This window comes from Podarcis melisellensis, assembly GCF_964234715.1.
Source record: "Podarcis melisellensis genome assembly, chromosome: 3".
In the NCBI taxonomy this organism is placed as follows: Eukaryota; Metazoa; Chordata; class Lepidosauria; order Squamata; family Lacertidae; genus Podarcis; species Podarcis melisellensis.
Genome location: NC_138530.1, coordinates 89,225,105 through 89,238,298, shown reverse-complemented (window position 1 = coordinate 89,238,298; position 13,194 = coordinate 89,225,105). Strand labels below are relative to the sequence as shown.

General features: G+C 41.5%; 1 protein-coding gene across 1 annotated transcript in view; it reads right to left on the bottom strand.

Annotated features, from left to right (window-relative positions):
• HMGCLL1 (3-hydroxy-3-methylglutaryl-CoA lyase like 1) overlaps positions 1-13,194 on the bottom strand; it is a 63,486-nt gene that overhangs the window by 25,484 nt on the left and 24,808 nt on the right. Inside the window, exons 6-7 of the mRNA XM_081906439.1 lie at positions 11,639-11,702; positions 1,705-1,893 (exon numbers count right to left, since the gene is read on the bottom strand). Of these exons, the coding sequence (XP_081762565.1) occupies positions 1,705-1,893; positions 11,639-11,702 (253 nt within the window). The remainder of the gene's footprint in view (positions 1-1,704; positions 1,894-11,638; positions 11,703-13,194) is intronic.

Here is a 13,194-nt window from a genome sequence, read left to right as displayed (position 1 = left end):
CAGTTGCAGGAAGACTGCTAAGCATATTCAGCCAGTTCCCATCAGATTTCTGTGCTGAAAATGTCAAGACTGGCACTGGAGGGGGCAGCGTTGACATATGGCCCCTGCTCCACTATATACCTTTCCCCGCATGTGTTCATGAACATCTTAAGAGGGCTACAATATCCTGCTTTTTTTTTTAAACACGTTGCTATGAAAAATTATAGAACAGAGCTAAGATCTTCAGAAAGAAAAGCAGTTCTGTTAGGGAAAATGCTTGGAGTATCCCAGTTAATGAATTCCACAGGCTCTGAGGTTTTTTGTTTTTAAGTCTCCTTTATCCACATGCAGATTAATTCTTGTCTTTCTAAGTTAAGAGGCACCACAAATGTGCACTTTGAAACTAGTTAGCGTCGGACTCTGACTGTTGCATTCAGTAGCAAATGTCGGAATAAAAACCACGTCCCCATCGTTTCATTTGGAATTATAATTTAACAGCACTCTGCCTAAAAGGAAGCATGTCTAATATATTAGTGAGTTTTCATATAGTAAAGCTCGGCCAATTCATCATGCAGCAGGTTTTCAATACGACAATTCAGTAGTCACCAGCTGGGACTAGAAAAAAATATTTTCCTGAGGACATTTCCAATTTCCACTTTTCCTAAAGCCTTGGAAATAGCACTTAAAGTAGCAATATATTATGTTATGATGCAGAGTGGTACTGAAGAAACTTCTATATTTGTTGCTAGATGCCTGGGTTACTCTTGAACTGTTAAGAGTCTAACAGTACAATCAATCCCATGCAGAGCATCCAAGCCACTAGACTGCAGCCAACTCGGCTACAGATTCATTTGCAATGTTTGGGTGCAAGATGCTTGGTAGGGTATAAAGTGAAGAAATACACAGAAAGTCATAAACAAATCAAAAAGTCCATATCATGTGCATAATAATTCACAGGTTGCTGTATTTTGATTTTGCACCGGCCCATGGTGTTCTATCCATTTCTGTCCACGTTTGCGATCTTTTCCCGTTATATATTTTTCTACATGTGCAACTGAACTCCTTGTTTTTGAAGAAGATTGTGGACAAATATGTAAAGTGTGCCCATCAATGACAGCCACCCGCAGACTGATGCAGTGCAGAAATGTGCGACTCGCATTAAGCTATAGCATGTGATCCTCAGCTCATGACTCACACCTGGCCTGGACCCAACCCAGATCATACATTAGCATTAGCAGAGAGAGAGTCACTGCAGGCAGCTACAGCTACCTGCCTATCTAGGTAGCCTTGGGGGGAAACTGATCACATGGGTGGGGCAGCAGTACAGTGGCTTATGAGCATTTAAAATAGCCTTACAGTGAGTTGGAGCACAGGGGCGCCCAGTCTAGTACAGTGGCATCTCCAGGGAGGGCAAGGAGATTAAGTTGCCTGAAATCCTGAAAAGTCATTAGCAGTCTGTGGAGATAACACCAAGCTAGGTGGACTGATAGTCCGACTCTAACACCGACTGACAGCAGCCACTATCCAGGATCCAAAGCAGTGCTCTTTCCCATCAACTGCTACCTGATCCTTTACCTGGGATTGAATCTGGGAGCATTCATAGCACACGGTCTACCAATGAGCATCTCCCTAGCATGGGAGCAGCCATGCCCAAGAGGATGCAAGGATGAATGAGGCTAGTGCCGAGAAAACTGTATTTGGATGAGACCAGAGACTGGACCTTACCTGCATCGCTGTGAGGATATTGGCTAAAGCCTGGCCGTACGTGTCATGGCAATGCACTGCAATTGCCGCCACGGGGAGCTCCATCATAACAGATTCCAGCATGCGCTTCATGCTGCCAGGAGTCCCCACGCCTATGGTGTCTCCAAGGGATATCTCATAGCAACCCATGCTGTATAGCCGTTTGGAGACCTGGGGAGGGGATGGTAGGAGAACCAAACGTAAGCAAAAGAAGAACAGGGAAAGGAGAAGCAGTTTCAAGTGACTTTTACCAAGGAACGGAAAAGACTAACACTAGGATCTTAGTCATCTCCTTTTTGTGTTTTCCTGCATTAATCCTGAGAGGGCCTGTTTTATCCTTTCTAGACCAGCCTTCCCCAGCCTGGTGACCTTTGGATGTTATTGGACTACAGTTCCCTTCATCCCTGACTATTACCCATTCTGGCTAGGGCTGATGGGAGTTGTAGTTCAGCAACTACAAGGAGGGCACCAGTTTAGGGAAGGCTGTTCTAGAACATCTTCTGCTCTGGGATTTTTCAGGCTATGCCTCTCTGCACAGGGCTGCATTCTTTATCTGATTTTCAAGCTTTTCAGAATTAAGTTCTTTTGTTGAACATTAACTTAAGAGTGCCAGGTGTTTTCAATGAATTAAACAAATTCACAGTGAAACAAACACCTGGCATTTATTTGCCTGCTTAATACTTCCATGGAAGTCAAAGAGATTTTCTGTTGCAGATGGATTACATGCACTATCTCTCCACCCCCACCCCTTTCAGCCTACGTGTGTTTGGGAATCTGAAAAATAATATATATTTACAGAAAAAATTCAGGGAGGCAAATGTAGAATGAAGGGTGCATTGGACGCACCTGAAAGGTATTTCTCTGTGCTGGCATCCTAGGCCCAGGTGGCATGAGCATCGTCTAGCGCTTGAAAGCAAGAGTGCAGTCACCTATCAGGAGCTTTTAACCAGTGGTGTTCCTGGAAGCGATCCAATGTTCACTCCTGCTGTTCAGCTCAAAGCAGCAGGACTGGGGTTTTCTCACTGCATTTACTGCATTCAGGCCTGCATCCTAATCCCACCTTACTGCATACAAGCACAGGAGAAAAGCCCACTAAAAATATACAGTGTCCTCCAGGACATAATATACCATTCAGCTTTTAGAAATTTTACAATTCAGAGCCAGCTATTAACTATAGAGAGCTGGTGTAGACCCCACAATTATTAAGCATTCAAGAGCGGGCTGTGGAATCATGCATTCCTTGAAGCTACCCCTTTCTTCCTAGACACTGAAAACACCTATATATTTCTTAACAGGCCATATAATGTCACTCGGAATTTGCAATGTATAACGCTTTTGCCACATACTTTTGATTCAACAGATGTCCTACAGTTTTTCCTATTGCACTTTATTGCCAACTGCACCGTGGTCCCCAAGTGCAGAGATACAAGAAACAGCAACAGATGGATGACAAGTGCTAAATTGGTAAAATACCAATGATAATAATGAGTTTGCTGGTGGGACGAGTGTGATAAAAGCTGACAGGGTGCAAAGCTGCTAGTCCCTGGTGTCCCACATGATTATATGCTTAATCTAAAGGCCAGAAGATAAATGACACAAGCAAGATTTAAAAGTCTTCAAAGAGGATGTGAACCCCATGGCTATTTCTTTTAGTTTGGCATAACTGTTCCATGACTTACCCGAAAAAAATCAGGCATACTGTATACAATTTCTGCTGAATCTCGGGAAGGGGGAGATTGTTCATAGCTTTCCAAGGCCTACTACTAGTATTATTTATTATTATACTATTTATTATTGTTATGCAACTTGTATGCCACTTTCAAAATTAAGGCGCTCCCGAAAGCAACTCATAATGATGATAATGATGACAAAATCTGACAAATCTTCTGTAGAAGAAGGCATTAGATAGAAAAACAGAGGATATTTGTGGAATCAAAATGAAGAGTTGCATTCCTGCTGAAATGCTGAAAGGGGCTTTATTGACAAGGGGGTGGGGGATGCGGGAACTTGGCCTGAGCATCATATCAAGGTCTTTTGGACAACAGACTCCAATATGGTTTTGCAATAGGAAATATGGGAACAGCACAGCTAAACCTGTCACCATCAATACATCTAAACATATGTCACACGCAGCTTGACGGGAAAACCAACTGAATCAGAAAATTGCTATTCTTAATAAATGGAAGTTGTATCTGCTCTGGGAGAAGTACCATGATAAACTCCATGTAAACAGATACTCAGGGCTAAGAGGCAGGATAAAATGGAATGTTTTTTTTGGGGGGGGGGACTACCATAATTGGAAACAAACTCTAGCACTGTAATGGCGATAACAGAGAAAAAGAAAACATTGTTCCTGGATTTTTGCAATGTGGCTAGGAGCTGCTGCTTATTATTATTATTATTACTACCACTACTATTATTATTTATTTCCTGGTTACCCACATTTGTCCTATCTTACCTCTACTATTAAAGGGCTGATTTAAATATTGAGGTGCATCATTTGACAGTGCTGTGAGAGGTACTGAGAAGTAATGCATTAAGATGGATGCCAGGTGAGATGAAAACTCTGTCATGAGGTAACTCCAAGTTCCAAGGGTGTTTTTACACATGTAAGTCATCACTTGATGCTACAGTTATCAAGTGATGAGCTAACAACGTGTACACACACCCAAAATAGGCCAACAGTTTCTTAGAAATTTTCAACTTTGATCTGAAGTCTTGGGTTGTGCAGAAGTGTTTCTTTTTTAAAAAAAAAATATTTTTATTAGTTTTTACACACATTAATAACAATACAAAACAAACACAAACATCAAAAACAAACAACAAAATTGACTTCCCCATGCCTTCCCTTCGCCACATCCTTGTTTTACCATTTTTCGAGCAACTCATCAATCAGTCTTTAGTCCCTTTTGAATTTCCATAAAGTTTAAGATTTACAGATGTAATTCTTTGTTTCCTACCCCTTAACATCTTATCAGTCCACAATTTTACAGTAATTTTTTAAATATGTTTTAAATTTCCCCCAGTCCTCTTCCACTGTCTCTTTCCTCTGGTCACGGATTCTGCCGGTCATCTCTGCCAGTCCCATATATTCCATCACCTTCGATTGCCATTCTTCCAGAGTAGGTAATTCTTGCATCTTCCAATACTTTGCCAACAGGATTCTTGCTGCCGTAGTTGCATACATAAAGAATGTTTTATCCTTCTTTGATACCAATTGGCCAACCATGCCCAAGAGAAAAGCCTCCGGTTTCTTCAAAAATGTCCACTTAAGGACTTTCTTAATTTCGTTATAGATCATTTCCCAGTAGGCCTTAATCTTTGGGCAGGTCCACCAAAGATGGTAAAAGGTACCTTCAGCCTCATTACATTTCCAACATTTGTTATTGGGCAGATGGTAAATCTTTGCAAGTTTGACTGGGGTCATGTACCACCTATAGATCATTTTCATTATATTCTCTTTCAGGGCATTACATGCCGTAAATTTAACACCGGTGGTCCATAACTGTTCCCAGTCGTCAAACATAATGTCATGACCAATATCCTGTGCCCATTTAATCATAGCTGATTTTACTGTTTCATCCTGTGTATTCCATTTCAGCAGCAAATTATACATTTTAGATAAATTCTTAGTATTGGATTCTAACAATTCTGTTTCTAACTTTGACCTCTCCTTCTGAAAACCAAGTTTCCTGTCCTGCTTAAACATCTCATTTATCTGACGGTAGTGTAACCAGTCTCGAACTTTATGCTTTAGCTTCTCAAAACTTTGTAGCTTCAGTCTTTCGCCATCATATTCTAAGATTTCACAATACTTAGGCCAATTAGAGTCCATGTTAATTTTTTTCACTGCTTTCGCTTCCATTGGTGACAACCACCTGGGGGTTTTACTTTCCAATAGATCCTTATATCTATTCCAAACATTATACAATGCTTTCCTGACAATATGGTTCTTAAAACTTTTATACACCTTTACCTTGTCATACCACAAATATGCATGCCAACCAAAACTATTGTCATATCCTTCCAGATCAAGAATGTCTGTGTCTTCAAGAAGTAGCCATTGCTTCAACCAGCAAAAGGCTGCTGATTCATAATAAAGTCTTAAGTCTGGCAGGGCAAAGCCCCCTCTATCTTTTGCATCGGTTAGGATCTTAAATTTTATTCTGGGCTTTTTGCCCTGCCAGACAAATTTAGATATATCTTTCTGCCACCTCTTGAAACAGTCCATTTTGTCTAGAATCTGTAACGTCTGAAATAAAAACAACATTCTTGGCAATACATTCATCTTGATAACAGCAATTCGGCCTAACAAGGAAAGTTTCAGCCTAGACCATATGTCTAAATCTTTCTTAACTTCTGTCCAACATTTTTCATAGTTGTCTTTAAATAGGTTCACATTTTTTGATGTCAGATTTACCCCCAGGTATTTAACCTTTTTTTCTATTTCCAACCCAGTTTCACTTTGAAACCTATCTTTCTCCTCTTTTGTTAGATTTTTTTCCAGCACCTTTGTTTTCTGTTTGTTCAATTTAAATCCTGCGACCTGGCCAAGTATCTCCATTAATTCTAAAACTCTTTTGGTACTAGCTTCTGGCTGTTGCAAAGTTAGCACTAAATCATCTGCAAATGCCCTTAACTTATATTGTTTGGATCCGACCTGTATTCCTTTCACCAACTGGTCCTTCCTAATCATGTTTAATAAAACCTCCAGGACCAATATAAACAGTAAAGGGGATATAGGGCATCCCTGTCGTGTACCTTTCTCTATTGGTATCTCATCCATTACCACATTGTTCACAATTAATTTCGCTCTTTGTTCAGAATATATTGCACCTATACCGTTTTCAAACCCTTGGCCTACCCCCATCCCATGGAGATTCTTCTTCATAAATTTCCAAGAAATGTTGTCAAAGGCCTTCTCCGCGTCCACAAAGATCAGAACTGCCTTCCTATTAATGTCCACCTCTAGCATCTCCAAAATGTCTATAATGTTCCTCACATTTTCTGACATATGTCTCCCTGGGAGAAAGCCTGTTTGGTTCTTATGAATCTCCTCCATCAAAACTCTCTTAAATCTTTTTGCTAAAACATCCGCAAAAATTTTATAATCCACATTCAAGAGTGATATAGGGCGGTAGTTTTTAACTTGATGTTTCTCAGTTTCTGTCTTCGGTATAAGTGAGATAAATGCGTCTTTCCACGATTCAGGAGCCTTTTTCCCCTCTAATATCTGGTTGCATACTTCCTTCAATGGCTGTATTAGCCATTCTTTAAGATCTTTATAGTATTTTGCAGTCAAACCATCTGGTCCTGGTGATTTCCCCAGTTTCGTATTCTGGATGGCACCCTCTATTTCTTGTTCTGTGATTTTTTCATTCAAAATCCTTTTGTTTTGTTCTGAAATCTTTGATAGTCCATATTTTTTGACGAATTCTTCTATTTCTTGTTCATTTGTAGGCCCTTGTGCATAAAGTTTTTTGAAGAAACTTTGAAAACAGTTGCTTATTTCATTTGGTTTGTTGATAATTTTCCCATCTATTTCCAGGGATGTCACCGTATTTAACTTTTGCCTCTTTTTCAGTTGCCATGACAGCAGTTTCCCACATTTATCTGCCGATTCAAATGTCCTTTGTCTCATTTGCTTTATCTTCCATTCTATTTCCTGATTCATCAATTCCATATATTGCGTCTGATAATACTTTATTTCTCTTAAAATCTCATGAGACTTCGGCTTAGATCTCAGTTTCTTTTCTCCTTCCTTTATCTGGTTCAAGATCTTTTCCTTCTTCTCATTTTGTTTCTTCCTTTTTATAGAGTTTTGCTGAATTAGGAATCCACGCATCACGGCCTTACTTGCGTCCCATACTATTCTTTTTTCAACCTCAGTTCTCAAATTTATCTCAAAGTAATCCTTCAATATTTTTTGGGCCTTATGATAAATTTCTTCATCTCTAAATAGGGTGTCATTCATTCTCCATCTGAAGGTTCCAGTCGTTGTTAATTTCATTTCCATCTTGACTGCATTATGGTCGGAGCAGGTTTTTGTGCAGATTTCTGTTTTTTTCACTCTTGGTGCCAGACTGCTAGAAATCCAAATTTGATCAATTCTAGTCCAGGTCATTTTTGCTTCCGAGAAGAAGGTTCCCTCTCTTTCCAGAGGGTTCCTAGTTCTCCAAATGTCAATCAAGTCCATGGTGTCAGTGAGTTCGAAAAAGGTCTTTGGTAGTCTCCCATCCTTGGATATTACTTGTCTTTGTGCCTTGTCCATGTTTGTGGAGACAACTCCGTTGAAATCTCCCATCATTATAATTTTAAAGTCCATAAAGTCCATTAAGGTCTCATGCAACTTCTTAAAGAACTCTGCCTTCCCCTCATTGGGTGCATAAACTCCAACAATTAAGATCTTTTCTCCTTGAATTTGAATTTCTACTGCCAGGTATCTTCCTTCATCATCTTTAAAGATCATTTTTGGTTCCCATTTTTCCTTGGCATAAATCACCACCCCTCTTTTCTTAACTTTGTCCGAGGAAATAAATTCCAGTCCTAATCTTTTATTTATCAGAAGTTTCCTGTGTATCCTGGCAATATGAGTTTCTTGCAAGCAAATTATATCTAACTGTTCTTTCTTTAATATATGAAAAACTTGACCTCTTTTTCGGGGATGGTTTAGACCATTACAGTTCCAACTCAGAAGTTGCAGAGACATTTTTGTTATTGGGTACTTTTCCCACCCACTGCTCCAAGTTCTTGTTCCTCGTCCGTCGGTGCTTGGTTCAGTCCAAACGATAGGTTGGTAATGTCCAGTGTTCCCCCCTCTACAGTTCCTTTCTGAAAGTCCTCAAGGTTTCTCTCCAAAAAGTGTTCTTTATCTTGGATTGTTTTTATTTTAATTTTCTTCCCTTTGAAGTTAAAGGACAGTCCTTGTGGGAATTCCCACCTGAATTGAATGTTGTTTTGTTTTAATATTTCGACTAGGTCTTTAAATTGTGTTCTCACCTCCAAAAAATATCTGGGAATATCTTTGAAGATCTGTATTTGGGAATTTTTGATGACCAATGCCCTCTGGAAATGTAAGTTCAATATTTTATCTCTCTCTTCCTTGGATCTAAAAGTTATTAAACAATCCCTTGGCTTCTTGCCTTGCTTTCTTCCAATCCGGAAGGCTGTAGTTATTGTAAATTCCTCTTCCTCTTCTCCCAACTCTTCACTCCAAAATTCTTGAAACTTATCTGTGAGAAATTCCCCAAGCTTGTCCTCCTCCTCCTCAGGTACCAGTCTCAATTTCAAGTTCTTGCCTTTCCTCTCGAGTTCCAAAAGGGCCAGGGCTTCATCATGCTCATGTACCTTCCTTGCAATAGGAACAAATTTCCCTTTGGTTTCCTCGGCCGTGGTCCTCGCGTTTTCGGCTATTTTCCTCGTCTCTGCACTTTCCTGAATTAATCGATTTATAGAATCTGTATTAGTCGATATAATTGTCGTATTCAAATCCAATCTTGTTGTCAATTCCGTCAGTTTCTTGGAGTTCTCTGTAGATTGCCTAGTAAGCGATTCTAAAGATTCATTTATCCTGAGTAGAGCCTGTGTCATGGAATCCATTGATACCGTTGTTGTTCTTTCCTGTGTTGCTGTTGCTCCTGTCAAAGAGCCTCTTTTCTTTTGAGCCTGAGCCTGTTTTGCCTTGGATCTTGTTGATATTTCATCCAGTGGGCCGCTCATATCTCAAGGTCGTTCCCACAGGAACAGTTGCAGCTGGAAAATCCCACTGTTTATATCTCAATGCAACAGTCTCTCTTTTAAGCCTCTAGAGGGAGTACATTGTATCCAATGCGGAAACAAAGAAACAGGGAGAGAAATAGCCATGCAAAGTTCCAAAAGCGAAAGTCCAAATACAAACCCTACTTTTTGCAGTTTAAAAAGTTACAGTTTTTGTCCGCTAAAGTCCCGTTATTTTATATCAGACAAATCTTACTTTGTATCCTCAATCAAGTTTGACAGCTCACTTCAGGCGCTCACTTCCCCGGCAGCCTGGCCAGAGTATCGGCAGTGGAAGGTTTCCCATTCAAATCTCCCTTCTTGAGCAGATAAAATTAAGTCCAATTTTCTTCCCCCCCTCTCCTGCTCGTTGGGGGGGGGGAGGTCCTCTTCCGATGTCAAGTTTAACCAATTTAAAAAGCATAAAAACGTCCCCTTTAAACACAGCTTGCTCTTTTCGTTGCTCAGTCAATCATGTAGCTCCGGGGGGCAGACTTCCTTATTTTTTGCCTCTCCCGTTTTCAGCCAAATCTTCTTAAATTTTAAAGTCCCGTTCCCTTTATTTATTGTTCTTACTCACGGGTGCTGTTTCCAATCGGTAGTTTCAGGAAGGAATCGGCGCTCTCCGTCAATGGCGACGCGGCTTCGCTCCGTGAGCTGGGTTGCGATCCTCAGCACCGCGCTCACACCCGATGCCGCTCCGGAGCCTTTAAAAAGGCTCTTTCGCGATACCGGGGGGCGCAAAGGTGCCCACCGAATCTCCTTGTTCACAGGCTTCAGCGCCTGTGATTTTAGGGGTCCCCCGCTCGCCGTAGCGGGTCAGACCCGAACTCACGGAGCAGTCCTGCTTCGGAGCTCGAAGCAAGGACCGCCATTAACGCTGGCGCCGACCGGAAGTGGGTTGTGCAGAAGTGTTTCATAGCACATGCTGCAGGTATGAGTAATGCTATCAAGTTCCATCAAGTGAAAAATTTAAAATCTATTGTGTAACCTGACTGCTTCCTCAATCAGTTGGTTAGCCAAAGGTGGTGGTTATTCTATAGTTCTAACGACCACAAAATGCTGGTGGCTACTAGCTATGTAGTGGGACGCGGGTGGCGCTGTGGGTAAAACCTCAGCGCCTAGGACTTGCCGATCGCATGGTCGGAGGTTCGAATCCCCGCGGCGGGGTGCGCTCCCGTTGCTCGGTCCCAGTGCCTGCCAACCTAGCAGTTCGAAAGCACCCCTGGGTGCAAGTAGATAAATAGGGACCGCTTACTAGCGGGAAGGTAAACGGCGTTTCCGTGTGCTGCGCTGGCTCGCCAGATGCAGCTTCGTCACGCTGGCCACGTGACCCGGAAGTGTCTGCGGACAGCGCTGGCTCCTGGTCTCTAGAGTGAGATGAGCGCACAACCCTAGAGTCTGTCAAGACTGGCCCATACGGGCAGGGGTACCTTTACCTTACCTTTACTAGCTATGACACAGTCTGTATGCATGGGCAGGAGCAGGAGAGAGACAATTAAGAACTGCAATGCAGAAGGAGATGCAGAGAACTGAATGTGCGGCTGGGGTGTAAAGGTGATGAGAGGACTGCTTTTCATTGTGATGTGAGAAACTGATGCTATTTCCACCTGGCCTTTGGTTTGGACTTAGTCTGACCCTTATGTTTCCCTACCCTTATGATTTTGATCTATGGGCTACTTTTAAAATGAGGCTGCATTTTAAATCACATTTTAACCTGTATTTTAAATTGGGTTTTTTTCCCCTATTATGTTTTTACTTTAATTTTACTGGTGTTAGCCATCCTGAGCTCTGGCAGGGAAGGGCGGGGTATAAATAAAAATAATTATTATTATTATTATTATTATTATTATTATTATTATTATTATTATTATTATTTTACAGATTAGAACTGTGGAGATTCCTGTTCCATGCTCAATGGGCATTATTTCTGCTAATGCTCTGAGTTCTCCAGTTTTGATATGGGGATATTTTATGTTGGATTTTTATTTTGTCTGTCTGTTCTCTACATAATCCAATAGAATCATACAAAAATGAGAATAAGAAAAAGCTGTGCAAATAAAAAGCCCTCAAGTCACCAGTGCTTTCCCTAGACAAGAAAACGGATCCCCGGGGAAGTAAAGATTTCTGGGCTGTTTGTTTTTGTTTTTAAGTGGCTTACTTCCGCAACTTTCGCTGGCTCAATACTTCCTTCGTAAGGGCATCCCAAGGCACAAGACACATACCTAAACAGAAAAAAAGAATACAGACGCATTGGTAATATGCACACATCAGTGCCCCACCAGAAGCATTCTTCAACTAGGATGTTGAAACATTCTACTAGGTTGTATGCATTTTACTAGGATGAACAATTAAGCCAGGAAGATATCGGATCCTCCCTTAAAGAGGGCACGTGTTGCGGTGAGACCTGGCAACCAAACCCTGTGTTGTGGGTGGGGATGATTGGATAGCCACGACACCCAACTGGTAGGTCCCTTGATGCTGGGTTTAATCAGGCCAATGGGACGCAGGCTAAGCGGATCAAGGGACCTATATATACCTATGCACGTGACCCAAAGCTTCCTCTTTCAGTGCGTGCACCCGCCCACCTCTCCCTACTTTTAGGGCTTTGCGCTTGACCTTGCTATGTCATCGTGTGTCATCTGTCATTGGGACAGGGGCATGGCAGGAATTTTCCCCACTTGGCTGATTGGCTGTTGCCATTTGGGTTTCACCTGCCACGTAGCAAATCGTCACAACTTGTAAGGTTGCGGATAGGCTCTGGTTCAGGTGATAGGGATGGAGGAACGCTCTCGCCATCCCTATGTGAAGGGTATTCCGTTAAAGGAATCCAGGGACTCAAAGGTTTGGTCAACCCTGTGAAGGGATTGTGCCTGTGCCTGAGTCCAGGGGGACATCTGGGTGGTGGACATAGCCTGTTCCCGGCTTTCCACCTATCCCGGTGTTCACCCTAGGCTGACCTATGCTGCTGCCCTGGGTCAGCGCTACCTGCAACAGTGCAGGCAGCTAGTCGAACCAGAGCTTATGCTCACATGCTGTAATCAATAAAGTTGTGGCCTAAATTCTGCCAAAAATTAAACCAAAATTTGAGTCTTGTCTGAATTTATTTAAGGGAAAGGTTTAAAGGTCTGAACACGCAATAGGAGAATCCTTTAAAAAACAAGTTTTTATAAACAGTTATATCTTGAGTCTGCCAAAATATTTTGTCACTTTAGAATCATAGAATTGTAGAGTTGGAAAGTTTACAAGAATGGAAGGCAACAATCAGAACAGCCTTCCCCCACATGGAAAATCACCCCCACATTGAAAACTTATTTTTGGATCTTACAGAAAGTCCTGACATGTGTTATAATGCACCAACAGTATTCTTTTCTCAACTACAGTAGAAATGAAGGGCATAATGAAGAGCTAACTTACAAACGATCTCGGACAACATCTTGCTAGCATCTGTATTAACTGTGTCCATTTTGCCTTCCGTAAAAAGGATGAGATGAAACTAGATAAAACACCCTTTGATAATACAAGCAAACCCTTTCCTCCTTCCTCCAGTATCAAAGTGCACGTCGGCTAAATTTGTGCATTAATTGGCAAATGAAAAGGTCTTCAGCATTTTAAAGGATGATCTCGGATGCCCTGAAGGGAAGGGAAATGAAGCTGTTGCTCGTCTTCTTCATTCGGAAACAACTGGGACAGAAAATGATGCTTTTATTGTGATGT